The following is a 27,950-nucleotide window of genomic DNA, read 5'->3' on the forward strand; positions in this document are numbered from 1 at the left end:
CACTACAGCGCGACGAGTCATGGAAAGCCCCCCTGCCAACCCCCGGACATCTCTGAGCCAATGGCTCCCGGTCAAGGCCGGCTGTGACACAGCCTGGGATCGAACCTTTTGACCACTGCGCCACTCAGGACTGCCTGGCATTGTGACACAATAATTTCCATGGTAATGTAGATTCAATTTATGTTAACCGATGTGGTTCATGCAATTGGAATGTATTTTTTCTAATGTCAGTTGAATCAGCAAATCACATCACATATTGATGGGTAGACTTCCTGCTTTGCGCCTCGCAATGGACCCAAATCCACCCATTATGCCATCATTGACTTGTATTGGGACACCTGTTCTAGTCATTCTATTTTTAATGGCAGCACATGCAGTCAGGAGTGGAGGAGGTTATTACAGTGACTGCGGTCATTTGGCTGGCCAATTACCGTTATCCAAAACTCCATGACCGTCACAACCGTATTGATTCTTCCCTGTAATCAACCACTGTCTCATCTTATATGGGTGACAGGCAGACAGGCACTACGTGTCAACTTCGGGTGGTCACTTCATTCACACGGCATGGTAAAACACAGCGTCATTCATTCATATACGGGCTAGGCATGTTATGACAACCATTACCCTTCTTACAGCCACGTCAAGGTAGTACCAAGATTTGCCAATCATGACAGTGATGCTCACCAGTTCTGAAAAGGCACTTTCAATGTGATACACAAGGGGCAGGTTTTTGTCCGCGTGAACCCCCCCCCCACACTAAAAGGAAAGGATATAAGCTGTGCTCGATCTTGCCCACGCTCTTGATGACCTTGTTGAGTCGGTTCTGCAGGTCCAGCAGCAGGCTATACCAGCCCTCGGACAGAGAGGTCACAAGACCTAGAGACATAAGACAGATGGCTTGTCATTTATGGGAGAAGAGAAAAAGGAGAACCGAAATGGACGAGGTATGCAGAGCAGTATGCTCGCCACTCATACCTAGTGAAGGACAAAAGATGAAAGCTGAGAGGGAATTTGAGTGTGGGTTGTCTGAGGGAAGGTGAAACAATTTTCTCTCTCCAATTTGTGCCTTCCGAACATGATGTCCACAAACACAAATGTGTTGTGCAGCTTTTCGCAGGGGACTAATACATTCTCACTACTTTAAAAAGAGCCTGTATATATTTTTGCTTCATTGCTCATTAGCAGTCAACCCGGGAATGACCAGAGGTGCTTACTCAGAGAAAAGGTTCTCTTACCAGGAAAAGCTTTCAGCAGAATTGTGAAGGTGCCTCAGTGAAATAACAGTAATGGCAGAATTCACTGAACATTCAAAGCATCATTCCCCTTTCTTTATTAACACAGCTATGAAAGAAATGGAGAAAGGAACGTGACTTTGATTTTGGACGGTCACTTGGAAATTACTTTCATCCCCTCTCCACTGCTCCCCACCTCTCACCTCTCACTTGTAGTTGAGGCAAATCTGTAGAGCAGACCGCTACACTAACAGTACATAGCCTTAAAAAAAAAGACACGAGGGCATTTGGGACCTTGAAACCGGCATCGGTACTAGTTCAGTAGGCACCAGAAAAACACAGAACACAAATCTCTCTCTTGCGGTCATAAAATGTTTTGTGCTACTGCATGCTCTAACAGACCCTGGCGTGTATTCATTACCGCAAACAAACCATAGAAAAACATTGTGCAACAGAAGAAAAAAAATTAACATTTCTTATTTTGACAAATTCAGGTTAGGCCCTCCCTGTTTCGTCTCATTTGGTTTCTAGTGAATACACCCCTGGCGTGTGGGAGTGGGGGCCATTACCGATCATGCCGTTGACGGTGCCAAAGAGGACGGAGCCCTGCGTGGGGGTGGAGCTCTCGCCCAGGTTCTGCAGCACCAGTGACCCATGAGAGAAGACATTGACAAACTCCCCCAGGTGGAACACGCCCACCTCCTGCAGGTGTTGTCGCTCCTCGTCTGTAGTGGCCGCGCTGCCAAGGGAGAGAGGAAGGGAGAGAGCTCAACTTCTATTTTGGTCCAAATTATTTAATGCTTTGGCAATGTGTACCCATTCATTTAGTTCTAAAAAAAAAAAGGCTACATTTCAGAGATGGCACAAAAGTTTATTTTTGATTCTAATCATTGTACCTATCTATTTATACATTTCTGCTTTGGAAATGTGTGCCCATTTATTATAATTGAGAGAAAGTGGCAGGGATAAAGCGAACGATACAGAGGCAGGCAGAAAAAGATAACTGGGAAAAGCAATAGATGTAGATGACAGGTAATGAGTAAGAAAAAACAAGCGCGTGAGGGAAGAGTTAGTGAGAAATAAGAAAGGTAGTAACAGAATGCACATTTGATGACTGAAGACAAAAGAGCACGGGAGGAAGGACGAGAAGAGAGAAACGGTGGCATCAACAAACATCAGAGAGAAGGATAAAGGTCAACGGGAATTCAGTGATCATGGATGATTAAGTCGACGGCTTATGGAGGACGGCGGTCAGAGTGCGAGGACATGTCTGGGCCGGGCTCCATCTCATTTAGTCCTTCAGCGATTCGATGCATACTATTTATTTCCCTCCTTCCAAGGTGAGAGGATTCTAGAAAGAGGTCAGATGCCATCTCACCTGTCTTTTTGACAAACAAAGAGGTTGAAGGCATTCTCCGCCCCCAGGAAGTTGTCATCGTCCAGGATCTCCACAGCACTCATCCAGTTGGGATTGAAGTCACGGGCGATCTGAGAAGAGGGACAGGGGAAAAGCAGGCGTATCACCAGTGACTCAAATCCATTCAATAAACTTTATTAAGCCAAGAGGTGCAATTATTGATAAACAATGGTTCCAACTCATCACTCAAGTTTTTATTCATTGGAAGTGTTTGGTGTTGAATCCTCCTCGATATAGCCCATGAGAAATGAGTGCGACAAAATAAAAGCATTCAAATCTATATTTTGGAGAATGCTGTATTCCAAGGAGGAACCACCCAATGATGAAAAAAAAACTGGATATGAGCAGAAAACCAAAACAAATCATCATTTAGACAAAGTCTGTACCCAGTCTGGGTTCCAATTCTACACCCTCCTCCTTGAAGTGTGGCACTGAGCACATCCCCCATCCTCTTAGGGGAAAAGGGTGGAGAATTGGAACAATGGCAGGGCCTCTCAGTATCATTCCTTACCTCCTCAAAGTTGCCCTCCATGGGTTTATATGCCAGCAGCAGTACAGACCTCATCAGGTCTCCCACCAGGATGAAATCTCCTTTGGTCTTTAGGTAGAGTGCCATGATGTTGTTGTAGTGGTTACACTCTGTCCTCAGCTCCTTCTCGGCGGTCCACTCGTACAGACGCACCTGGGGCGGGCGCACATTGATGATGCGTTGATATTGACATACACAATTGTTGAGGAGCTTTGGAGCAACAAGGACTCGAAAGCACCCAGGTTGTTTTTTTTTGTAGGAGACATGTTTATCACGCAATTACAAGAAATACTCCCGTCAATGTTCCTTCCGATTCCAACGGTCCATTTGAAAGAACACTACTGGATAAAGTTAAAATCAACTAAATTCTCTGTAGTTCAAGCTTATCCCTAACACTCATTCCGTATGGTTGTGAGTCCGATAACTAGTTTCACTGTGGCAGTCATTATGGCCAGTACGGTCCATTGTAGAGGAAGCACTGAATTTGACAAGGCAAAGGTTTTCTTTTTTTTAAACAAATTTTAAAGTCAGGATTGAGAAATAAAACTTAGCCTGCGGAATGTCTCCTTTCATTTTAATTTTTTTTTAATGCCAAGTACCATGGGGCGAAAGTACCCGACTCTCTTAAATCAAATATTCCCTTAGTGATGCATTAACGGCAATGGAGAGACAAAAGTGAAAGTTTTAATTTAAGTGGATGTAAAAATGTCCCTCCTTGTGCATATCTACAACTATAGCTTGTAAAAATAGGAGCTGTCTTTAAAAAATTAATTAAAAAATCTACTTTTTAAACCAAAAGTACTCACTGTGCTGTTGATGCTGGCCAGTAGTTTGCCATTGAACTCCACCATGGAGTAGACGGCTCCCTTCACCTCCTTCTCTGCAACCGTCTGCAGCTTACCTACACAGAAGAAGAGAAATAACACCGCCTGGGTCAGGGCTGGTGTTACAGTAGCCTGAAATCCAAACTGATATGTTTAATTTAACCGTTTGTTTCACTGTGAAAGAATGGTGAAACACAGCTTAAATGGTTTGGATACCAGGCAGTTATTTTAAACAAATGGTGAATTGCAGCACACCAGTTTGGTTTTCAGGCTAGTGTTATAGCTCCCTGATACAGTATTCACAGCATCTGTTCACTCGGGAGTCATTCATCTTCACGACTGAGATGATTATCGATAGGAAGGTGCTATCAAGCACTGTCAAGGGAGGAAGAGGCATGGAAAGGTGAGCGAGAAAGAGAGATACAAAGATGAGGGGAAGAAAGAGACAGTAGAAGAAAGTGTGAGAAAGAGTGCGAGCAAAAAAACAGGAGGATATGAAAGAGGGGGGGGGGTGAAAAAAAACAACAGGAAAAGAATGAAGGGAAAGAGTGAGTGAGAACAATGAGAATGGAAGAAAGAAAACGTTTGTCCTAACCGTCAGTGTAGTGGAAGACGATGATGCGGCCTTGCTTGGGCTCCGCCTCCTCTGGGTAGACCATCGCTGTGCCAACGATAAAGTAGACCGCGGGGTCCCTGCCCAGGCGGCAGGACACCATGCTGAGGGCGTACTCACTCTGGAGGAACTGGTGGGCGTGGAGCACTGTGAGGATGAACACACGTGATAAATCACGGTATTGAGGACAAATCACCACAAAAAGGTACCTCAAGAGTACAACCATCAGCTTACCAATCACCAGTAACAGATCACATTAATTCACTTCAAATTGACAAATATTCTCCTTAATCAAGACGGTTTTAAGGGGGAACTTACCTTCGAAGGTGTGTTGGTCGACCACCAGGAGGCTGTGCACCTCCACCTCCTCCCCGAAGGAGGTCTCGTGTGGGGAGGTGCTGCTGGGGAACAGCTTACTGGAGCTCACACTGCTAGACAGAGCCTGGGGAGAGGTAGGGAGAGGTGGAGATATGGAAACCCAGACTATGAACGACCACAAGGCTCGGGGAAAAGTGTTCTTGTAAATAATATTATTTTTCTCCTTTCTTATCTTTAGTCATTATGTGCATTAAACCTAGACTAAACTAAGTCATCTGGACACCTAGTCAGCCAAGCGATGTGCATCACTAGCATTCAAGCCACCCCCCCCAGAAAACATAATTGCACTAAACGTGCTAAATAAAATACCGTAACTCTAGACGCTGATGCTTTAGCTCATATAGAGTGAAGTTTACAGATATTTCCTGAATTGTTCTTTCACAAAACACGCAGTTGCACTTAAGTCACGCAGCATCATGAAGACGTTGAATACGGGAAACAAGGCTCGGGGCCCATATTCAGAAGGTCTTGATCAGCACTCCTGAGAATACTTATGAATACGGGCACAGAATAGGAGATCCTGGCAGTGGTACAGTGAAATAGCAGATGGTGTGCAGCTACCTGAGTGCTCGCGCTGGGGCGCACCGCTGCAGTGGTCCCACTGGCGTCCTGCATCTCCACGCGGCTGGACAGCACCCCGAAACACTGAGACACTTCCTGGTAACAGATTCTCCTGAGAGAGGGAGGGAGCGAGAAGGGAGAATAAAGTGGAGATATTGAAGGGGGGAGTGAGAGAGTGAGAAAGAGGAAAGAGTAAAAAGAAACAAATAAATGTAAATAAATAAAATGTGTCGCTCTTGATTTACCTGAGGGTAAATCCATTGGGTAGATACACTTCTACTCTGTTGAACTATTTCTACTGGTGTTGTTCCCTCTTACCTGGGAGACTCGTAGAGGGGAACCGTGCGAATGTGGAGCTTCTGGATCTCGTCGATGGTCCCGATGGTGAGAGTGCTGTTGTTGGCCAGAGCCAGACTGTCAAAGACACAGAAACACAGGTTACAACCACACCCCAACAACAGATAAGTTGCATATTATTTCGAGCTTTGTAATCATTCATGTCCTTTCTTCCTTGAATGAGGAAAAATAACCACAACGGACGTCTTAGTCTCCTCTTGCACTGGTCTGAAAACACAGGACAGGTGACGGGGGGTTTAAAAGGTTTCCGTTTAAACCTGTTCAAATCGTCTCACATCAGTCCAAACGGAGAAGACGTGCTAAGGATGCCACTTTGGACCATTGAGACGCGCGTGACTGACTAACCTGTCAGGGTAGCCCTCGGAGTTGAGCGGACACATGTAGTTGACCTCCTTGAGGTTGACATTGGAGAAGACCAGCTTGTGGTTGGAGGAGTAGATGACGGTGGGCCGGTCGGAGCAGGCAAACACGTTGGAGGTGGACAGGGAGCGGAAGGTCCTCAGCACCGTGGGCTGGGTGCCCAAAGTCACCTTCTTACGCTCGCTCAGCACGCCTGTTGGCAACACAACAGGGTCAATGCCAACAGTTTAACAATACGTTTGCCAAACTGCCAGGATTAAGCGCACCTTCAATTCAGTCTATTCAGGAGATAAGTGGCAATTCCAATCAAAATCCTTTTCCATTTTCAATATACACTGAGTGTCAATATCATTAGGAACACTCTTTCCATGACATACACTGACCAGGTGAATCCATTACTGTTAAATCAGTGTACATGAAGGGGATTGTGTATTTGTGCCATTCAGATGGTGAATGGGTCCGACAAAATATTTCAGTGCCTTTGAATGGGGTATGGCAGTAGGTGCCAGGCACACCGGCTTGAGTGTGTCAAGAACAGAAACACTGCCGAGTTTTTCACACTCAACAGTTTCCTGTGTGTATCAAGAATGGACATCCAGCCAACTTGACAACTGTGGGAAGCATTGGAGTCAACCTGGGCGAGCATCCCTATGGAACGCTTTCTACACCTTGTAGTCCCGACCAATTGAGGCTGTTCTGAGGGCATAAGGGGCTGCAACTCAATATGGAATGTTTATTCAAATGTGACTCAATCAAAAAGGACACAGCAGTATGTGTTGCTCCAGCAGCCTGACCTGTAGTCAGGTCCAGGCCGAAGTAGAAGAGCGCTCCATCTCCCAGGGCACACAGCAGGTAGTAGCCGCCCTCGAACGTCGTCATCAGGATGGAGCGCGGGATAATTTCTACACACACACACACACACACACACACACACACACACACACACACACACACACACACACACAAACGCGTCAAATGTGTGAAAAGCTTTGGAATAGCAGCAGAATTCCACTGTCAAAACAACTCTATTATTCATCCCCCGGGGTGCCATTAAGTAAAGTATTGACAGCTAGGTCACATAACAGCTTCCACATGGTTGTGCAACATTGCAAATGGATCTAGGATGTGTGGAAGCAGCAAGAGTGCTTCTGTCCCTTAGGATTCCCTCCACTTTCATGGACAAGTTACACAGGCTTTGAATAGGAGGGGTTTATAAACACATCCAATAATAATGATAACAGGAGGACACAAAGAGAATGTCCAATACAGATTTTTTTTGCAGCTTCCAATCAGATTTAAAAAAAATAAAATGTTAGATTTTACAGAAGCTTTACTAAAGAACACGTTGGGCTGCAGCCTCCAATTACCATTGGTTCTGATACTCAACTAAAAACTAAAACTAATATTTTCACTGACAGACTCCAAACAAACACTTTGTCAGTGCTTATATACATTTTACCTGCTAAATAGTTGCATTTATAAAAATGTTGCCGATTAATAGTCACCGTATACAAAACCTTGAACCGAGTTCTCGTGTCCTTCCCCAGCGGAAATTAGCTTTTTCTCAAAGTTACACAGACTTACCTGGCTAAACAAAGGTTACAATCAGTTGCTCCATCTAACCATCCAGCCATCCCACCTGGACTATCCCTTTAGTACACTTGAATCTCCACCCCCTCTCACCTCCTCCGAGCATCTCCTTGTGCAGGGCGGTGAAGCAGGGCAGCTTGAGGACCCGTGCCGATATGTCCGTCCACAGGCCCACGGCGCAGAGGGGCGACTCTCCACCCTCCCCTAGGGGCGTGATGTCTAGGCAGGCCACCTCATGCTCCATTTCCACCGTGCTGAGGGGGGACAGACAGAACAGCATGAGATTGGATAAATGTCTTATTAAATTATATATAATTTTTTTTTTTTTTTAAATACTAAAAACTATAAACACATTTGATACATATGTATTGTGTATTTACTCCTAATATGAACAACTTAACAGACGCACACAAACAATGACTACACCTCACCTGCCCAGACTAGCATGCTCACACCCGCATCACTAGTGTCTGCATTATTGTTTGCCACAGCGCCTTAAATTCTCCCAATTTGTTTTTCCTCGGTCGCCCATGCCATTTCAATAACAAATCATTGCATACTTCCATTGTGTTAATGATGACGGACTGATTGATTGACACGTGTTTAGTATAGGTATTTCTCAAGATCAGTCAAGAGAATCCTCCAACCCACCGGGTATGTCACTACACCCCAATATGGGAATTGGATTTATAAAGTGCATTTAAAGGTGCTCAAAGCACTTTATGTTGTGTAGCCAAGATTTACTTAATTGATATACGTTTTGCCCCAGTCGGGGTGTGTGTGTTGGTACAGCCCACTCTCAAAAAGGCACAGCTTTTGCTACAGCTGAGCATCAACAGTCACTTAAACAGTGTTTACTGAACCAGACCACATTAGTAGAGCGTTCCTTGAAGAGCAGTGTAAGACAAGCTCAGGCATGGTGATGGCCTGTAGAGCTGACTCCAACTGGGTTCAAAGTGGTGTGTGTATGTGTGCATTCGGAAAGTATTCAGACCCCTTCACTTTTCCCACATCATGCTACATTACAACCTTATTCTAAAATTGATCAAATGGTTTGTTTCCCCTCAAGCAATCTACAAATAATACCCTATAATGACAAAGCAAAAAACAGGTTTTTAGAAATGCTGGCAAATAAAATCATTAAAAAAAAACTGAAATATCACATTTACATAAGTATTCAGACCCTTCACTCAGTACTTTGTTGAAGCACCTTTGGCAGGGATTACAGCCTCGGGTCTTCTTGGGTATGACACCACAAGCTTGGCACACGTGTATTTGGGGAGTTTCTCCCATTCTTCTCAGCACATCCTCTCAAGCCCCGTCAAGTTGAGTGGGGAGTGTCGCTGCACAGCTATTTTCAGGCCTCTCCAGAGATGTTCGATCTGGTTCAAGTCCGGCTCTGGCAAGGCCCCTCAAGGACATTGAGACTTGTCCTGAAGCCACTCCTGTGTTGTCTTGGCTGTGCGCTTAGGATCGTTGTCCTGTTGGAAGGTAAACATTCGCCCCAGCCTAAGGTCCTGAGCGCTATGGAGCAGGTTTTAATCAAGGATCTCTGTACTTTGCTCCGTTCATCTTTCCCTCGATCCTGACTAGCCTCCCAGTCCCTGCCGCTGAAAAAAATACCCACAGCATATGCTGCCATGTGTGAATGTTCCTGAGTGGCCAAGTTAGTTGACTTAAATTCACTTAAGACCTGAACATTTTTGTCTAACAACCAATCTGACAGAGCTTGAATAATTTAGAAAATATTAAAATGGATAGATATTTCTCAATCCAGGCATGCAAAGCTCTTAGCGACTTACCCAGACAAACTCACAGCTATAATCATTGCCAAAAGGTGCTTCTACAAACTATCGACTCAGGGGTGTAAATTACTTTTACTTACTTATAGTTCATTTTCAATCAATTATACAAACATGTTGTTACTGTCATTATGGGGTATTGTGTGTCAATTTACACACAATATCCCATAAATTGTATCCATTTTAAATTCCGGCTGTAACAACAAAATGTGGAATAAGTCAAGTGGTATGAATACTTTCTGAAGTAACTGTGTTTGTCATTTCTTCTGTTGATTTAACTTTTATTCATACTTAAAGCTACAATTCAGTTGGTCTGGGGCTCACCACTTCCCAGGTGGTGTTTAACAACACTGTAAATAAAAGTTGAACTGGATTTGAGTTGCGTGTACCTGATCTGTTTGAGTTCCCCAGAGAGGATCTGGAGATAGTAGAGGGCGCGGCCCACGGCCAGCACCACCTGGGAGGAGTTACATGCGGCCACACTGATGTTCCGGCCCAGCGGCTCCTTCCACTCAGACACCAGGGCCTTGCTGTCTTGCATTACCAGACGCACACCGCCCGACGTGATCTGAATCACACACACAGTACATAAATATATTGGCACCGTCGCACGATTCACTGTTTGAACACTTTTAGTGTTCACATGTGTATTTGTTTGATTCACAACTGCACATAAAAATACATTTAGTTGAAGGCAAGTGATTATTGTTCATGTGCAATTTATCTGACCTGTTGTGCCATGTGCCCACCGGATAAAAACAACCATTAAACATCAGTTTTGCAGAGGAAAAGATATTCTGCTCCATTGACAAAGTGCAAGCGTGTGTGTGCATGTGTGTGGCACAGGTCTGTGTGTCTGCGTGGCAGACGCACATGATGGCGCAGTGACTGATGAGGAACAGGCCGTAGTGAGATAGGTTATAGGCCTACATCACGGCCTGGATAGAAGCAGTCTACAGTCTTCAGAACGGGATAACTATTGCTTTATTTGCCTCAATTATTTTTTTGTCACCTCTCTCATAAAGCTGTGATTGAGAATAGCTTGAGGCTGTAGACTTTCATTCTTGAAAGCCACTAACTTTAAGACAACACCTTCGTAGGCTTGAATATTTGGGAAATAAGCTACTTTTCATAACTAACCATATCTTGAAGCTATTACGATAGGCCTAGGAGGAGGATAGGTTATTGGCCATTTGGTTTTCAACCTCGCATGGAGGGATTTTTACAGCCAGCATGGATCCCCAAATCCAGATGTGCAAAGCTGATAGACATACCCAAGATGACTTAAAGCTTTAATTCGCAGCCAAAGGTACTTCTATGAAGTAATGACTCAGGAGGGTGAAAGCTTACAGTGATATCTAATTTACATATTGAATTTTCAATACATTTGCCACAAAAATGTAAGATATGTTTTCACTGTGATTATGGGGTATTGTTTATAGCTGGTTGAGAAAAACAATCCATTTTGAATTCAGGCTCTAACAACAAAATGTGGAATAAGTATAAATATTTTCTGAAGGCACTGTATATGTATTGCGATTCAATACTGATTTTATTGCGATTCGATGTTCCAAACATATTGCTCATCATATGTCTGCCGCAGAGGGATAAGAGAGCCATGAGAAACATTTTAATCAGTCATGGAAATAAATTCGTTTTGGTGCAGGTACAGCCAATTAGCGCAAACATATTGCAATAGTCAAAACTATACCACATAACGTGAAAAATAATATCCCTATATGCAACAATAGATTTTTTCCCCCTCATCACTAGTGTGTGCGCGCGCGTTTGTGTATACCTGGATGAGCTGCTGGTGGGCAACGTTGCCACAGTAGAAGGTCTGCAGGTTGTCCACAAAGCCAGGCAACTCAGTCTCCTCCACCTCCTCCCCGCTTAGCATCAGCACCCTGAGGAAACACGGAACGACTTATATACTTAAAAATATAAACGCAACATGTAAAAGGTGTTGGTACCATGTTTCATGAGGTGAAATAAAAGATCCCTGAAATGCTTAATATGCACAAATGTTGAGTGTTCACCAGAGCTACTGCCAGATAATTTTGTTCATTTCTCTACCATAAGCCACCTCCGTAATTTTAGCGAAGGTCCAACAGGCCTCACAACTGCAGACTACGTGTAACGACACCAGCCCAGGACCTGCACATCAGGCTTCTTCACCTGCGGGATAGTCTGAGAGGAGCAACCCTGACAGCTGATGAACCTGTGGGTTCAACAATTTCTACACAAACTGTCAGAAACCGTCTTAGGGAAGCTGATCTGCGTGTTTTGTCGTCCTCACCAGGGTCTTGACCTGACTGCAGTTGGGTGTCGTAACAGACTTCAGTGGGCAATGCTCACCTTCGATGGCTACTGGCTTGCTGGAGACGTGAGCTCTTCACGGATTAATCCTGGTTTCAACTGTACGTGTATGGCGTGTATGGCAACGTATTGGAAAGAGGTTTGCTGATGTCAACTTTATGAACAGAGTGCCCCATGGTGGCGGTGGGGTTATGATATGGACATGCATAAGCTACGGATAAGGAACACAATTGCATTTTATCGATGGCAATTTGAATGCACAGAGATACCTTGACAAGATCCTGAGGCCCATTATCATGCCATTCCAGGGCTTGACATTAACTTTTTTTTGTCACTTGTCCTTTGGACAAGTAGGACATATTTTTTTACTTGTTGAAAAGCTGAAGTCACTTACACCAACAACAACAAAAAATGGCCCAGAATACCATTGGTCAAAAGGGTGACTGAAAATAAGTGAAGTACATAGGAGGGTTCTGAAATAATTGTCTGCGCTTGCCCATTGACAATGTTATCCTTCCCTAGCAGCCATAAAAAAATAACATACAAAAAAAAAAGTACAACACAAAAGTGAGTGCTACGTATTTGGCTGGCATGCTACAGGAGGGACGAGAGGAATCATGACATTGATCGCTATACAACGCTGTAGTATATTTAGTGGCCTCAAATCTTTTCGAAAAGATTATTCCACTCTGGGGGAGCTGTGGCACGAAAGAGACGTGTAATTAGCTTAGGCCGGTCTGTGCCGAAGCTCACAGATGGCGCGAGTCAAAGTGCATCGCTGGCTGTGCGATTTTGTGCCGAGGTGTAAATCATCACAGGCTGCAGAGCAACTCTGCTGTCCTCAGCTTGATAACTATAAACGTATTCCCATTTTTTCCCCTTATCCTTCTCTCTTATTAGGCCTAAGCTACTATACGTGTTGTAGTAGGCTGCACATTGCTAGAATCATTTGGAAAAGAGCATCGGGCAACTAGCCATTTCTTTCATTAGCATTCCTCAGCTGTAGCCTATGTTCTTTGAGTCCTCATTTTATTTCTCCATCTTGGTATTGTTTGTTCAATGTCACTTCTTGTGGCCTAAAATACATCATTCAAAATAAATCTGTGAATGAGAATAGCATAGACTCCAACTTTGAGAATTATGTTGAGCCCTGCATTCAACCACTGCCATCACTTCATGTTTCAGCATGGTAATGTACGGCCCCCCATGCCGCAATGATCTGTACACAATTCCAGGAAGCTGAAAATGGCCTGCACACTTACCAGACATGTCACCCATTGAGCTTGTTCGGGATGATCTGAATTGACGTGCATGACCGCAATTCCCACCAATATCCAGCAACTTTGCACAGCCATTGAAGAGTGGGATAACATTCCACAGGCCATTATCAACTGCCTGATCAACTCTATGCAAAGGAGATGTGTTGCACTGCATGAGGCAAATGGTGGTCACATCTGATCCACGTTGCTACTTTTTTTTTTTTAAAGGCATCTATGACCAACAGATGCATCTCTGTATTCCCAGTCATGTGAAATCCAAGGCCTAATATATTGATCTCAATTGACCGATTAACTTATATCAACTGTAACTCAGTAAAATCTTAGAAATTGTTGCATGTTGCATTTATATTTTTGTTCAGTGAAAATAGGCAACGTACATTGTAAAAAAAAGGCTGGCCCTCCCAAATTATTGACATACCTGAAAGCCAATCAGATAGATTTTTTCAACCAATAAGGATGCTTGGACGCAATGCAGGGCACTGCCCTCGACACCTCAAGTTATTAAGTGTTTACATGCTGTTGCAAGAAGGAAGTGCTGAGCAATTATACCACAGTTTGCTCATCTGCTTATTGTTATATTACATATGTACAGTTATCTTAGTAAATTCAAATGATTGTATTGTTTCCCCTTTTAGAACCACACAAAAAAAATATAAAATAACTTTAAAAATGGAATCATCTATGCCCATGTTTGCGTGTGTTGGTGACCAAGTGTTGAGTATGGGCCTCAACATCATGTTCTGACCAGACAGCACTGTAGTGGGCAGATCTTAGTGAATTAGTTTAAGTGTAATAGCAGGTGAAGAGACCCAGCTGGTTGTTTTTTTTTCATGGTCCTAGTTTTCACTGGATTTAGTGACCAACAGTTCTTTCATGCATTTGATCATTTCAACCTTTGTAAAAATTGTCTCATTACAATCGGTGTAAAAATCTTTCCATGTCAACAATGTCTGACTCTGAAATGAAATACATATTTTGTTTCATCTGTCTATTCTCCCTTTTGTTATAATATGTGTCAAACCAATAACTCGTCATATAAACAAGGTACTGTGTGAGGCATTAGGGAAGGCGTCACCAGACTGAACAGGGAGCGATTGTATTGTGGTCAACACGTGCAGAACCTTTCTATAAGGCCACCACTGGTTTGTCTCACCTTGTCTGGCCCACGAAAGACAGGACCAGCATATCGTCTGTCTCTCTCCCAGCCTCTGAGCGAAGGGGCCACAAACCTGGGAGGACAACAAAAAATATTGAGGAAAATAAACATCAAGTGTTCAACAGAACTAGAAAACAAGCAGCATTATTAGCGAGGTGGTGTTTCATTAGGACAAACGGAAAATGTTTCAAAGTGTTTTGCTACAGAAAACAAAAATTTGCTTCTGATTTGGACAACTATTGGATTAAGAGTCCAGGTAGTCCCTCCCGGGTTTAGTCTGTTTTCTTCCATTTCAGTACCTAGCGAACAGGACCCTGAACTAGAAAGGAGTCAACGCTGTAGCTTGATTGATTGATCCGTGCCCACAGTCCTGGTGAGCCAGGGCAGTTTCTCAAGGTTTTCGTTCTCTATCTGGGCCTCATTGATTGGCCAAGTAAACAATTTGCTTCTCATCAACGTGTTCATGAGTATGTGGCCGATGCCTGGGACCATCATTTTTTTTTTTTAAACGACAATTTAAAAAAATAGAAAACAGCAATAATTAGACAGATGCAAACAATATGGAGAAAACCCCACTGAAGCCCCATTTCCATTGGCACTTTGAAGTGGTGGGTTAGCTCAAATTGCATTTCCACTGCCTTCAGAAATGAGAAATTATGACATGTTGCTAGGCAGCCAATATGTGACTGCAGCTGGCATCGCTAATATTGCTAGCTAGTAAGATGTTGAAGAATTTAATTCACCCTCACCATGTTGTAACTAACATTATCCCATACACCTGCCAGTGCCAGCCAGACTCAGAGCCAAGTATTTAGCTTGCTGACGTTAGCTAGGTAGCTAAACAGGCTAGCCTCTTAGAATGTAGATGTCTACCTAAGTAGACACCCAAAAGTAACTGCTATTCATGTGTAATTACATGATTCTGACGAGCCAAAACATGATATACTTGGACAGATGACATCTGGGATAGTATGAGGAAATTATCAGAACATACAAAGCACACACAAAATACATGTTTTTGTTTGGAAGTAATATTTAAATTGACAAGCTACAAGATAATCATTGATGTGTCCCTAAACCTCTCCAAAGTGGCATATATCTGTAAATTAGGTAATTCCAATGTTAATACATATTTTCAATTCCTAAAATTGGTATTTGTAAAGTATAAAAACATCAAACATTGTGCTGGTGTTATGGGGTATCCAGGGTACATTCAAGTGTCCTTTCAAGTGTTTGAATGTGGTAATTGCACTGTTTTTGCACACCGGATGTGCCTAAAAGTTATTGTTCCCTATAAAAACTAAATATCTATAACACCAATCTTTCTCAAACATTGTGGTGGTGTTGGGGGGACATCCAAAGTAGAGGTCGACCGATTAATCGGAATGGCCGATTAATTACGGACGATTTCAAGTTTTCAAAAGAAAAGGAAATCGGTATTTTCGATAATTATTTTTTAAATTTAAATGTTATATATTTTATTTAACTAGACAAGTCAGTTAAGAACACATTCTTATTTTCAATGACTGCCTAGGAACTGTGGGTTAACTGCCTTGTTCAGGGGCAGAACGACAGATTTTCACCTTGTCAGCTCAGGGGTTTCAATCTTGCAACCGCACAGTTAACTAGTCCAACGCTCTAACCATTGCACTCCACGAGTAATCTGCCTGTTACGCAAATGCAGTAGAAGCCAAGGTAAATTGCTAGCTAGCATTAAACTTATTTTATAAAAAACAATCAATCATAATCACTAGTTATAACTACTAATCCTGTTTAGCAGGCAATATTAACCAGGTGAAATTGTGTAATTTCTCTTGCGTTCATTGCACGCAGAGTCAGGGTATATGCAAGTTTGGGCTGCCTGGCTCATTACGAACTAATTTGCCAGAATTTTACACAATTATGACATAGATTGAAGGTTGTGCAATGTAACAACAATATTTAGACTTAGGGATGCTACCCGTTAGATAAAATACCGAACTGTTCCGTATTTCACTGAAATAATAAACGTTTTGTTTCTGAAATTATAGTTTCCGGATTCGGTCATATTAATGACCAAAGGCTCGTCTTTCTGTGTGTTATTATGTTATAATTAAGTCTGGGCCTGCTGCCGACTAAGCAGCAGCAGGCCCGTAATCATTCATTCAAACAGCACTTTCGTGCGTTTTGCCAGCAGCTCTTCGCAAGCACAGCGCTGTTTATGACTTTATGACTTCAAGCCTATCAGCCTAATGGCTGGTGTAACCAATGTGAAATGGCTAGCTAGTTAGCTGGGTGTGCGCTAATACTGTTTCAAAGGTCACTCGCTTTTAGATTTGGAGTAGTTATTCCCCTTGCGCTGCAAGGGCCGCGGCTTTTGTGGAGCGATGGGTAACGATGCTTCGAGTGTGGCTGTTGTCGACGTGTTCCTGGTTCGAGCCCAGGTAGGGGCGAGGAGGGGGACGGAAGCTATACTGTTACACTGGCAATACTATAGTGCCTATAAGAACATCCAATAGTTTGGATATGAAATACAAATGGTATAGAGAAAAAAAGTCCTATAAATACTATATTAACTACAACCTAAAAACCTCTAATCTGGGAATATTGAAGTCTCATGTTAAAAGGAACCACCAACTTTCATATGTTCTCATGTTCTGAGCAAGGAACTTAAACGTTCGCTTTTTTACATGGCACATATTACTTTCTTCTGCATTATTTAAACCAATTTGAACAGGTTTCATTATTTATTTGAGGCTAAATTGATCTTATTGAGGTTTTATATTAAGTTAAAATAAGTGTTAATTCAGTATTGTGTAATTGTCATTATTACAAAAAAATAAATAAATAAATAAATTTGTAAAAATTAAAAATAAAAGCAGAATAATCGGTATCGGCTTTTTTGGGCCTCCAATAATCGGTATTGGCGTTGAAAAATCATAATCGGTCGACCTCTAATCCAAAGGTTTATCATATTTTTCAAGCGCAAAGATAGTCACTCGGGGGACATTCGACATTGCCATTATGTCATTCGTCATACATCATCAGATAACATTGGCAATAGGCTAGATTTGTTCCTCCCAACCTAAGAATTAACGTAGTTATAGCTCAAAAACAGACCAAATTGAAGCTTACCTTGTAAAATGATTGCAAAACGTTGTGTAAAAAAAAAAAAAAGTGTGACTCTGGGCTGGTGATCAATAACAGAAGGTTACATACAGACAAATAAGACATCCTCATGATCTGTGGAGGCCCAGCTTTCGGTGTGAATCAACATATTCCGTGTTAATTATGTTTACGCTTCACAACGCTAACCGGAACATAGGTAGCAGCCATCTTGAAATCAGGGTATCGGCTCAGTCTGCCCTTATACATCCGTATGCCCATATATGGTAGTAAATCACACCCAATATTTTAAGAAACAGATCAATAGCCAAGATATTCAGCTTTGGCCTCCCGGGTGGCGCAGTGGTTAAGGGCGCTGTACCAGATACTCTGGGTTCGCGCCCAGGCTCTGTCGTAACCGGCCGCGACCGGGAGGTCCGTGGGGCGACACACAATTGGTCTAGCGTCGTCCGGGTTAGGGAGGGTATGGCCGGTAGGGATATCCTTGTCTCATCAGGTGCACATTGGTGCGGCTGGCTTCCGGGTTGGATGCGCTCTGTGTTAAGAAGCAGTGCCGATTGGTTGGGTTGTGTATCGGAGGACGCATGACCTTCGTCTCTCCCGAGCCGTACGGGAGTTGTAGCTATGAGACAAGATAGTAGCTACTAAAAAAACAATTGGATACCACGGAATTGGGGAGAAAGGGGCTACTGTTCTCATACCAGACTGAATTGAATAAAAAATATATAATATGGGGATGTTACATTTAAGAGGCCAGCTAGCTAGCTTAATTCCTCCCTTGCTTGCCATGGCATTGGCTATTAGCTAGCTAACCAAGCCAGACAGGTTTGATATGATGTAGCTAACGAGCATTCAATACGACCTGGTCAGAAAAAATTCCTGCTAGCTGATGTTAGCTAGTTAGTTTCAACTGATTTGCAAGCAAATGCTTTAGCTAGCTAGCATTCTAGGGCTGAGTGTTCGTATAAAAGTTTTTGTAGTACAAAAATGTATGAAGGATCCAGGTATTGTGGTAACTCGTGTCATGTCTGACTACTGCAGTACTGCTTGTCCATGGGCAAGCAAACAGCAACAAGCCCAAACAATCTAGCTAAATGTTGTGTCAGCATCCAGCAGTGATCAGCTTGGCGGTTGTATAGTAATGGTGTCAACATCCTGGATTCTAATTGAGCCGGCACCAGTTGTGAAACTGGACTGCGCTGGCCTGGGTTTCCCTCCACCCAGCTCGAATTTGAGAATTTCATTCAAGGCAGCTTGAATTTGGCCCTAGTGTATCAGATGTAGAGAGACTACCATATATTGCGTATACTAATCCAACTCCTTCAGATCTGTCTTGGGGGATAAGGGCTAGGGGTCGATTTGGGTATTGGTCCAGAGAAAGCAGCATCCTCCTTTTTTCCAAGGGCCCAGAAGTCCTCCTTACTGACCTTTGATCCCTGGCAGGTCGATGCTGGCGTGTTCGTGGATCCCAATGCCATTCCGGATGATCCTGAGGGAGCCCTCCTTAAACGCTCCAGAACAGGTGACCAGCTGGCCCTGTCCCTGTCTCTCCAGGTCCACTACACACATGTCCACGATGGGCCCCAGGTTGGTGAAGGTCTCCATCACTGCCACGTACGACCCTGAGTCGTTACTGTCCACATTGAGCTGGAAAGGGGGGTGACAACTCTAGATAAACAACAAGTGGACTGACTGATGGATTGATGTCCACTACCCAGCACAGAAAAAATTGTGAGGCATGCTTATCCTTTCTTAAACTCTTCAATTTCAAAGCTGGTTTGTACCTTTCATTACTGAGTGATGGCAATCTTCCCATTGGTTGCCTACAAGTGCTATAAAACTCTACCATGCTCAAAAAGCACCTTGTAAAACCAGTTGTTTTTTTTTCTCATTTGTCTTTGTTAAAATCAACACTTTTCCAGGGGTAACATTCATCGAGGTATTTTCTATGTGACCGGTTCAAACTTACCTTGACCAACTGGGAGTCGCCCAGTCTTGAACCAACAAACACCACACCGTTGTCTAGGTAGGTCAAGCACTCTGCAATGGACGTCTGCAAGGGAGGGAGGGAGGGTCGCACACAGACATTACTCTTCAGTAGTGTTGTAAAGGGATGTTTTGTTAATTAGTAAATAGTAGCCTACAGCAAAGTATGTTTAAATAATTTCTCACTTGTTAATTTATGCTAGTTAGTTTTTGCTACCATGTGGGTTTTAGCCTGCTTGAGCCTGCTAACTGAGTGTTACTTCACCTCTATCCACACGTTTCATTTTAAAACATTTCTTACAAAGGAGTTGTTTAATCTAACTGCTTAACTCAGCCAAAAAAAAACGTCCTCTCACTGTCAACTGCGTTTACTTTCAGCAAACTTAACAGGCCTACAAGCCCTCAGTCCAGCCTCTCTCAGCCTATTGCAGACAGTCTGAGTACTGATGGAGGGATTGTGCGTTCCTGTGTTAACTTGGGCAGTTGTTGTTGCCATCCTGTACCGCAGGTGTGATGTTTGGATGTACCGATCCTGTGCAGGTGTTGTGACACGTGGTCTGCCACTGCGAGGACGATCAGCTGTCCGTCCCGTCTCTCTGGCGTCTCACAGTACGGACATTGCAATTTATTTCCCTGGCCACATCTGCAGACTTCATGCCTCCTTGCAGCATGCCTAAGGCACATTAATGCAGATGAGCAGGGACCCTGGGCATCTTTCTTTTGGTGTTTTTCAAAGTCAGCAGGAAGGCCTCTTTAGTGTCCTAAGTTTTCATAACTGACCTTAATTGCCTACTGTCTGTTACTGTCTCAATGACTGTTACACAGGTGCATGTCCATTAATTGTTTATAGTTCATTGAACAAGCACAAACAAATTTTCTTTCAAATCTTTACAGGAAAATGCCACGGGCACTATCTGATGTGTGGAGACATTTCACTACAGCTAATGTAGAAGGAAAAGCTGTGTACATTTGCAAACTGTGCCAAATCAAATGTGAAGAACGCAAAAAAATGCAGAATCATCTGGCCAAGTGCATAAAGTTCCCTCAGTGCTCACAACAAACAACCTCTGACAAAAGTCCTTCCACTTCTATTCGAGTTAAAAATGATGAAGACACCTTATTGATAGCAACAACTCACGGTCCTCCTGGAATCAGAAGGTTTTTTTGACTCAATGGAGGAACGTAGCCAGAGAAATGCTGATGAATGTCTTGCTTGAACTGTGTACGCAACTGGTTCACCTCTGATGCTCACAGGAAATGTGTATTGGAAGAGATTTCTGAATGTTCTTTGCCCAGCATACACCCCTCCAACCAGACATGCTTTATCTACTCATTTTCTGGATACAGAGTTCAACAGAGTTAAAGTGAAGGTCAAGCAAATCAGAGAAGGCAGACTGTATTGCAATCATCTCTGATAGGTGGTCGAATGTTCATGGGCAAGGAATAATTAACTACGTCATCTCCACCCCTCAACCATTGACCTACAAGAGCAGACAAGGGACAGACACACCGGTCTCTACATTGCAGGTAAGCTGAAGGCAGTCATCAACGACCTTGGACCACAGAAGGTACTTGCACTGGTGACAGACAATTCTGCGAACATGAAGGCTGCTTGGTCTAAAGTGGAGGAGTCGTACCCTCACATCACACCCATTGGCTGTGCTGCTCATGCATTGAATCTGCTCCTCAAGGACATCATGGCACTGAAAACAATGGATACACTCTACAAGAGAGCCAAGGAAATGGTTAGGTACGGGAAGGGTAACCAAGTTATAGCAGCAATCTACCTCACCAAGCAAAGCGAGAAGAATAAAAGCACCACATTGAAGCTGCCCAGCAACACCCGTTGGGGTGGTGTTGTCATCATGTTTGACAGTCTCCTGGAAGGGAAGGAGTCGCTCCAAGAAATAGCCATATCACAGTCTGCCGATATGGACAGCCCCATCAAGAGGATGATCCTGGATGATGTATTTTGGGAGAGAGTGGTGGCAGCCGGAAACTCCTGAAACCTAGAGCAGTAGCCATTGCACGGATTGAGGGAGACAATGCCATCCTGTCTGATGTTCAGACTCTCCTTGCAGATGTAAGAGAAGGAATCTGTACTGCCCTGCCCACTTCACTGTTGCTCCAAGAAGAGGAAACTGCAGTTGTGAAATACATCAAAAAGAAGACTTCTGCCTGAAGCCCATATATGCCGCAGCATATGTTGCTGGCAAGAACATCCTGTCTGGCGCAGAGATCAACAAGGCCTATGGTGTCATCACTACCACATCTTACCACCTTGGCCTGGATGAGGGCAAGGTTCTTGGCAGTCTGGCAAAGTACACTTCCAAGCAAGGGCTTTGAAATGAAGATGCAATATGGTCGTCATGCCAACATATCTCCTCAGCCACCTGGTGGAAGGGACTTTGTGGATCTGAGGCTCTTTCCCATTACCTGCATCCGCCTCTAAATCCCACCAACATCAGCCGCCTTAGAGCGCGACTGTCCTTGTTTGGGAACACACACACAACAAACACGCAACATGCTGACCAATACAAGTGTTAAAAAAATGTGTGGCCATCCGGGCAAATTTGAGGCTTTTTGAGCCTGACAACGAGCCGCCCTGAGGCCTCAGAGTCTGATGTTCAAGAGGAGGACATTGAGGCGGTCCAGGGAGAAGACATGGAAGCCTGAGAGGAAGACAACCAAAGATGTAGTTTTTAGACTATAATTTTACAGATGTATGTTGAAAATGTTTTTGGGAGATGCGATGGATCATTCCCATTCTTTTGTTGTTCAATAAAATCATCCCATGTGAAAAGTCAACTAATTTAATTAAAAAGTTAAATTCGTAACTAAATGGTTTTGTTAATATTGGAAGGATTTAATCATTTGCAATTATGTCTTCTTATGATAAGGTAAAAGGTGTAACATCTACACTTAAATGGTATTAATATTCATTTGTATATATTTCCATTAATTCCCATATATATATTCCCACAGAAAGTTACCACCTCTGAATATTCCCCAAAATGTCCAACCCTACTCTTCAGCCCATCTCATATTATCAACTTACAAATAGGGCCTGGTGTACACTCACATATTTTTTTACAATACACACTGAAGGATAATTCTGCCATTGAGACTCAGTTGTGTAATGTGAATATCAAAGAGGAAAGAAGCAGAGAAAAGTGAAAGAGAGTTCAAAAGGGACATCACTGAAAGCAAGATACGAGACGACTGAGCCAGATAAAAAAAGAAGAGATCAGAGGGAGACAGAAAAAGCAAGAGACATCAGAGACAGCAAGAGAGAAGGCTTTCTACAGAGAGAAGAACAAAAGACAGAAGTTGAGATGAAATGAGGGACCACACAAAAGAGAAAACAACCAGAAACAGAGAGAGGGAGACAGCAGGCCTACAACACATACCTCTCCGAGCAGCTCGACACGGAGGTCCTTGAGCACCACGGCCCCGTCCATCAGCTCCTCCTTCTCCAGCAGCAGCATAAACAGGCGACCCTCCATGTCCCCCAGCAGGTAGCGGGAGCCGTTGGGGTCCACGCGGTTGTGACATACGATGGTGCTTTGCTGTTGGGGGCGGGACAGAGGTGGTGTATGAGGGGAGTGTCCCTCTGTTCTATGTAAAGTGCTTTGAGCATCTGGAGAAGTGCAGCACTATATCCAATTCATCATTGCTATCAAACTGCATGATGCTGGAAAAGAGTTGAAAGTCTCTGCATTGTGTTGATTTACGTTGATCTTACCTTGATGGTGGGAGGCGCAATGGCCAAGTATTTATCCCCATTGTGGTAGGTGATGGATTCTTGTCCAATGATTATAGCGCCTCCAAATGGTTCTGGGACTGAAATAGACAAATACATAAACCACCACGTAAATCAACCAACAAGGGAATCACATTTAAATACACTATAAGAAGTAGTAGAAAAAGCAGAAGAGGACCTTTGGGCACTGCAGTTCCAGTGGAAATTATCTTTAAACACTAATCTAAGAGTTTTGAACATCAGAATGAAGTAAATCTCATGAGCATTGGACCAGGTCCCGACGATCATTGTCTAACCTAGCCTGGATTTTCTCTCTCCTCACCTGGAATGACCATAGAAGCCTCAGCCTCCACGTTCTCCTGTTTCCACGGCCCCTTGTTGAACTCCTTCTCCCTCAGCGACACCTCATAGGTCTTCACATGCCGTCCCTGAGGGTCCTACAGCACACAAACACAGAAACAAATCAGACTGACACACTCGCAGACATTCACGCAACATTTCTGTTAACTAAAACACACATTCCCCCTTTCAGCAGACATGCACTACAGTCTCATATATACATCCTCTCTGACTCCTCAATATTCTTTCAAACAGCATCATATTCCTAATCTTGCATTTTCTCATCTCCTCCCTACCTGATAGATGAAGCAGACTGTGGGCGCCTGACAGCCGTACAGGAAGTGGACGTCGATGACCTGCAGCTCCTCCAGGCGGATGTTGAAGGCCTTGAGTTCTCGGTTCTCCCGGTCCAATGGAATCACCTTAAATAGGCCGTCGTACAGCCGCAGGCCGATCATGCGGCACTCAGGGTCTACAATGCCAATAATGCCTGTCTCCGAGGGACGCCCGATGCGGTCCTATGCAAAAATAAATAAGTTGGTCAAGTAAGAGGAGTTTCACAGCATACCTATTGTTTCAGTCTGCAGAGTATTCCTGTTGCAGTTTTGCAGAACATATACCTTGATCTCCATCAACAGCTCAAAGACACTAGCTACCCTCATATTTATTTTTATCCTACCTGCACGTTGCCGTGGGCACGGGTGATGATGTCGATGCTCTCCCCGTTCTGTTTGTACTCCAGGATGCAAGCGTTGTATTTGGCCGTGAGAATGAAGAGCAGATCCTTGCTTTCGCCCTGCAGTCAAAACAAACAAAAAGTTCCTCTCCATTGAAGCCAGTAAAAAAATATGTCTGATGTTACATTTCAGCATTAGTTTACAACTTGTATGGCAGTTACAGGAAGAAACCTGGGTCTTCTTAAGAGGGGCACACCGTAGTGAAACCTTTTGCAACATTAAACATAATTCTGTGTTCTTATTGGGATCACAAGTGGCACAGCGGTCTAAGACACTGCATCTCAGTGCTTGAGGCGTCACTACAGACACTATGGTTAAAATCCAGGCTGTATCACAACCGGCCGTGATTGGGAGTCCCATAGGGCGGCGCACAATTGGCCCAGCGTCGTCTGGGTTTGACCGGTGTAGTACATCATTGAAAATAAGAATTTGTTCATAACTGACTTGCCTAGTTAAATAAAGGTTAAATAAAATAAATGAATAAAAGTTCATGCAGTACCTCCTTGTTTCAAAATGTTTTCTCTCTACTGAATGTGACCCAGCTTTGAAATGACTAACATGCACACACAAACATACAGGTCGTAGTAGACTCACCTTTGGCCTGAAGAGCTCCATGACAGCAATCTTGCCGTACATGCCCACCTCTTTGACGGGCCGGAGCCCTTCCGCTGTGACCACATAGATCTCCAGGCGTGTGTTTTTGGCTATGAGCAGATTCAGGTCCTCGGCAGAAGTAAAGTGGCCTGGGGAAGAGAGGGTGGTCTAGTCAGTCGGACCAAATTTGTCTAAGAGCTAAATTAGTAGTTATTGGAGTGCCTTCCAGCTTTCTATATGACTAGCAGATATACATTTTTTATTTAACTAGGCAAGTCGGCTAGTGTGTGATCGGCTATGAAGAGCCAGCTGACATGTACTCCTGAGGTGCTGACTTGCTGTACCCTTCGACAACTACTGTGATTATTATTATTATTTGACCATGCCGGTCATTTATGAACATTTGAACATCTTGGCCATGTTCTGTTATAATCTCCACCCGGCACAACCAGAAGAGGACTGGCCACCCCTCATAGCCTGGTTCCTCTCTAGGTTTCTTCCTAGGTTTGGGTCTTTCTAGGGAGTTTTTCCTAGCCACCGTGCTTCTACACCTGCATTGCTTGCTGTTTGGGGTTTTTGGCTGAGTTTCTGTACAGCACTGTACAAAGGGCTATATATACATCTAATTTGATTTTAAGTCTACGCAATTATCTTTTTTCAATCTCCTTCCTGTATATTGAAAATGCTAATTTCTTGAGTTCAAGTATTTGTTTTTCTATGTACTAGCAATACAACTGGCCTACTTTTATAGCTAAGCAGATCATTTTTACTCAAAATATACACTAAGGTGACAACACTGCCTAGACAGTGTGATTTTAAAATTAACAATATGGGATTTGTTAGTCAGTGTCAGAATGTGATTAAGTGATTTTTAATCACACGTGATTTTAACCTAAACAGTAATACATTGAATAGTTTGCCAGCTGTCGCCAACATATTTGCAATCAAAGAAATGCAGGCAGTTAAAGGCTAAGTAAATGTCCTTACATTCGTAACTACGCAGGCTGTCCATGACTATAACGTTATAAATTTGCCAATTTATTATTTAGGTGGACATATTAACTGGCACTGCAGTGGCCTGCCTGCTACCCGTGTAATTTTGCAACACTGAAGCTCCAAACCGGTCTGAGATTCTTGGCCAACTGATAAACAAGGTAATAGTAATCCAAACAAATTGACATCCGACAGCTGAAGATAGCTAGCATTAGCTTCAAAACATCCTGGCTGCGCAGGAGCACACACTGGCTCGTGACATTTTGTGTTCACTTGATTGACAATCGATTGCTAGATTATATGATATCAGTCGAGCGAAACCACTTGTCCAATGCAGTGCATGGTTAATAAAACAACTCTGAACAAAGCCTTTATCAATGGACTTGATCAACTTGCTGGCGAAACAATATCAAGGGGCCTGTAGCTTGGCTTCTCGCGCGGGAGATTAGCGTGCTAGTGGATGAGGTCGCTACGACATGTTGGTGCGCGAGCTAACAAGAATAACATAATTACCGGTGATGCAGGCATTGACTGCCGTCGGTTTCTGCGCTGTTACCACGTAATTATAAGACATGGCGTTCAAAGACAGAATAAGAACACCAGCGAAATCGTATCAGTTCTTCACAAGTGTTGAAACCATGGATATAAATAATTTAAAAAAACAAGCGGAAATGTATTGCTAAAAACACGAGATATATTTACTTTCACAGCGCCCCATGTGGCTCGGAATTCGATTTGTCGTTGTTGGTGCATGTATTTTTATAATATGGTGCATTGTCCATCTATCTGCATTGGACAGAAGAGGAGAGTGTCAGAACTTATATTATTTGGCTTACCCCTCTGTAATAGGACGTTTTTTCACATGAAATACTGTGTTGCGATGCTTTTGCTCATCAGTGTTTTAAATTGTCAACCTCCGCAGCAGAGCGCCAAGTGACTGATGAAGAGGACTAGATATCTTTCAGAGCCATGGCATTGTTGCTCACGGTTGATCAAGCAAAATGCCCTTATAAGAAACACTTAATCTACTTACTGTATCAATCAAAATCGATAATGGTCAAAATGGCAGGGGTTCTTCGGCTTGTATTACTGTGTGTGTGTGCGCATACGCATGCGTTAGGTTAGCATTGGACTGACACCAGAGACGGTAGAGAAAGCGAGACACCTCCCTCCTTCATTTGTTTCAGGACGGGGCCACTCTGGTCTACTTATTGCCCCTGCCACGCGGTTGGGGTGCCACAGAAACAATATATTTCTAGTAAGGGCGTAGGAGAAAACAGGGAGGGGACAATAAGTAGACCAGAGCCATTGGCCTCACGCAGGAAAGCATGCTGACGCGAGAGAGGGAACGCCCACTTACAGACAGAAACCCTGACTATTTTTTCCAATGGTAGACTGCCTGAGTAAGACATCTTGGTCTATCCACCATCCTTGCTGACACCTTCATAAACACAGGGCTTGCAGTGACATCACTGCTGTCAAAAACACTGGCCTGTGGGCTGTAGGCTAAAGACTCAATCCCTGATTAATCCCAGGTATAAGAATAGATCCCTGTCTGTGGCTCCATGAAATCAAGCATGCATATGGTGTATTGGAGTGTATATTTACTGCCGAGCACTATTTATGGGGTGGGTTAGGAGAGATGTGGTGATAAATTGACTGACACATCCAGTTTTACCTTCAGTAATATATAGACTCTGCCGTAGGTCTTCAAGTCCCCTATTCTGAGACATACTGTATCTGCACAGCGTACATTCTGTTCACCCAAATTGTTTTGGGAGATTTTGCATGCGACTGTCTAACGGTTTGTCTTTTTCCATGTGTAAATCCAGTGTGTTTAGGCCAATGCAATGACCTCATAGGGTCATAACAAAAAAAGAAACCTCATTCACAATGCTTAGAGCTTGTGACGTCAATTGATGTGTCACATAAATGTGTGCTTATGCTGAGTGCATGTGATATAGGATTAACATTGGAAGTATTTACTGAAAGGAATACTGAGCACATACAGGGTG

The 27,950-nt window shown here is 43.4% G+C and overlaps 1 protein-coding gene and 1 non-coding gene across 5 annotated transcripts in view; both read right to left on the reverse strand.

Annotated features, from left to right (window-relative positions):
* Nucleotides 1–26,617, reverse strand: part of LOC118393652 (DNA damage-binding protein 1-like) — a 35,485-nt gene extending 8,868 nt beyond the window's left edge. For all 4 annotated transcript variants that reach the window (XM_052461953.1, XM_035786549.2, XM_052461952.1 and 1 more), the window contains exons 1-24: nt 26,449–26,617; nt 24,943–25,091; nt 24,291–24,407; nt 23,908–24,129; nt 23,595–23,709; nt 23,255–23,352; nt 22,920–23,078; nt 19,493–19,576; nt 18,951–19,170; nt 14,416–14,491; nt 11,462–11,570; nt 10,053–10,231; nt 7,955–8,115; nt 7,066–7,173; nt 6,257–6,464; nt 5,873–5,968; nt 5,555–5,666; nt 4,934–5,057; nt 4,598–4,762; nt 3,985–4,079; nt 3,161–3,331; nt 2,611–2,720; nt 1,802–1,971; nt 774–876 (exon numbers count right to left, since the gene is read on the reverse strand). In XM_052461953.1, the coding sequence (XP_052317913.1) occupies nt 774–876; nt 1,802–1,971; nt 2,611–2,720; nt 3,161–3,331; nt 3,985–4,079; nt 4,598–4,762; nt 4,934–5,057; nt 5,555–5,666; nt 5,873–5,968; nt 6,257–6,464; nt 7,066–7,173; nt 7,955–8,115; nt 10,053–10,231; nt 11,462–11,570; nt 14,416–14,491; nt 18,951–19,170; nt 19,493–19,576; nt 22,920–23,078; nt 23,255–23,352; nt 23,595–23,709; nt 23,908–24,129; nt 24,291–24,407; nt 24,943–25,091; nt 26,449–26,509 (3,212 nt within the window). In that variant the 5' untranslated portion in view covers nt 26,510–26,617. The remainder of the gene's footprint in view (nt 1–773; nt 877–1,801; nt 1,972–2,610; nt 2,721–3,160; nt 3,332–3,984; nt 4,080–4,597; nt 4,763–4,933; nt 5,058–5,554; nt 5,667–5,872; nt 5,969–6,256; nt 6,465–7,065; nt 7,174–7,954; nt 8,116–10,052; nt 10,232–11,461; nt 11,571–14,415; nt 14,492–18,950; nt 19,171–19,492; nt 19,577–22,919; nt 23,079–23,254; nt 23,353–23,594; nt 23,710–23,907; nt 24,130–24,290; nt 24,408–24,942; nt 25,092–26,448) is intronic.
* On the reverse strand, nt 3,543–3,673 carry LOC118394330 (small nucleolar RNA SNORA5). Its single transcript, XR_004827748.1, has one exon. It is a non-coding gene; the product is annotated as a small nucleolar RNA SNORA5 (small nucleolar RNA).
* Nucleotides 26,618–27,950: the final 1,333 nt, after the last annotated feature.

The sequence above is a fragment of the Oncorhynchus keta genome, chromosome 14 (assembly GCF_023373465.1).
Source record: "Oncorhynchus keta strain PuntledgeMale-10-30-2019 chromosome 14, Oket_V2, whole genome shotgun sequence".
In the NCBI taxonomy this organism is placed as follows: domain Eukaryota; kingdom Metazoa; phylum Chordata; class Actinopteri; order Salmoniformes; family Salmonidae; genus Oncorhynchus; species Oncorhynchus keta.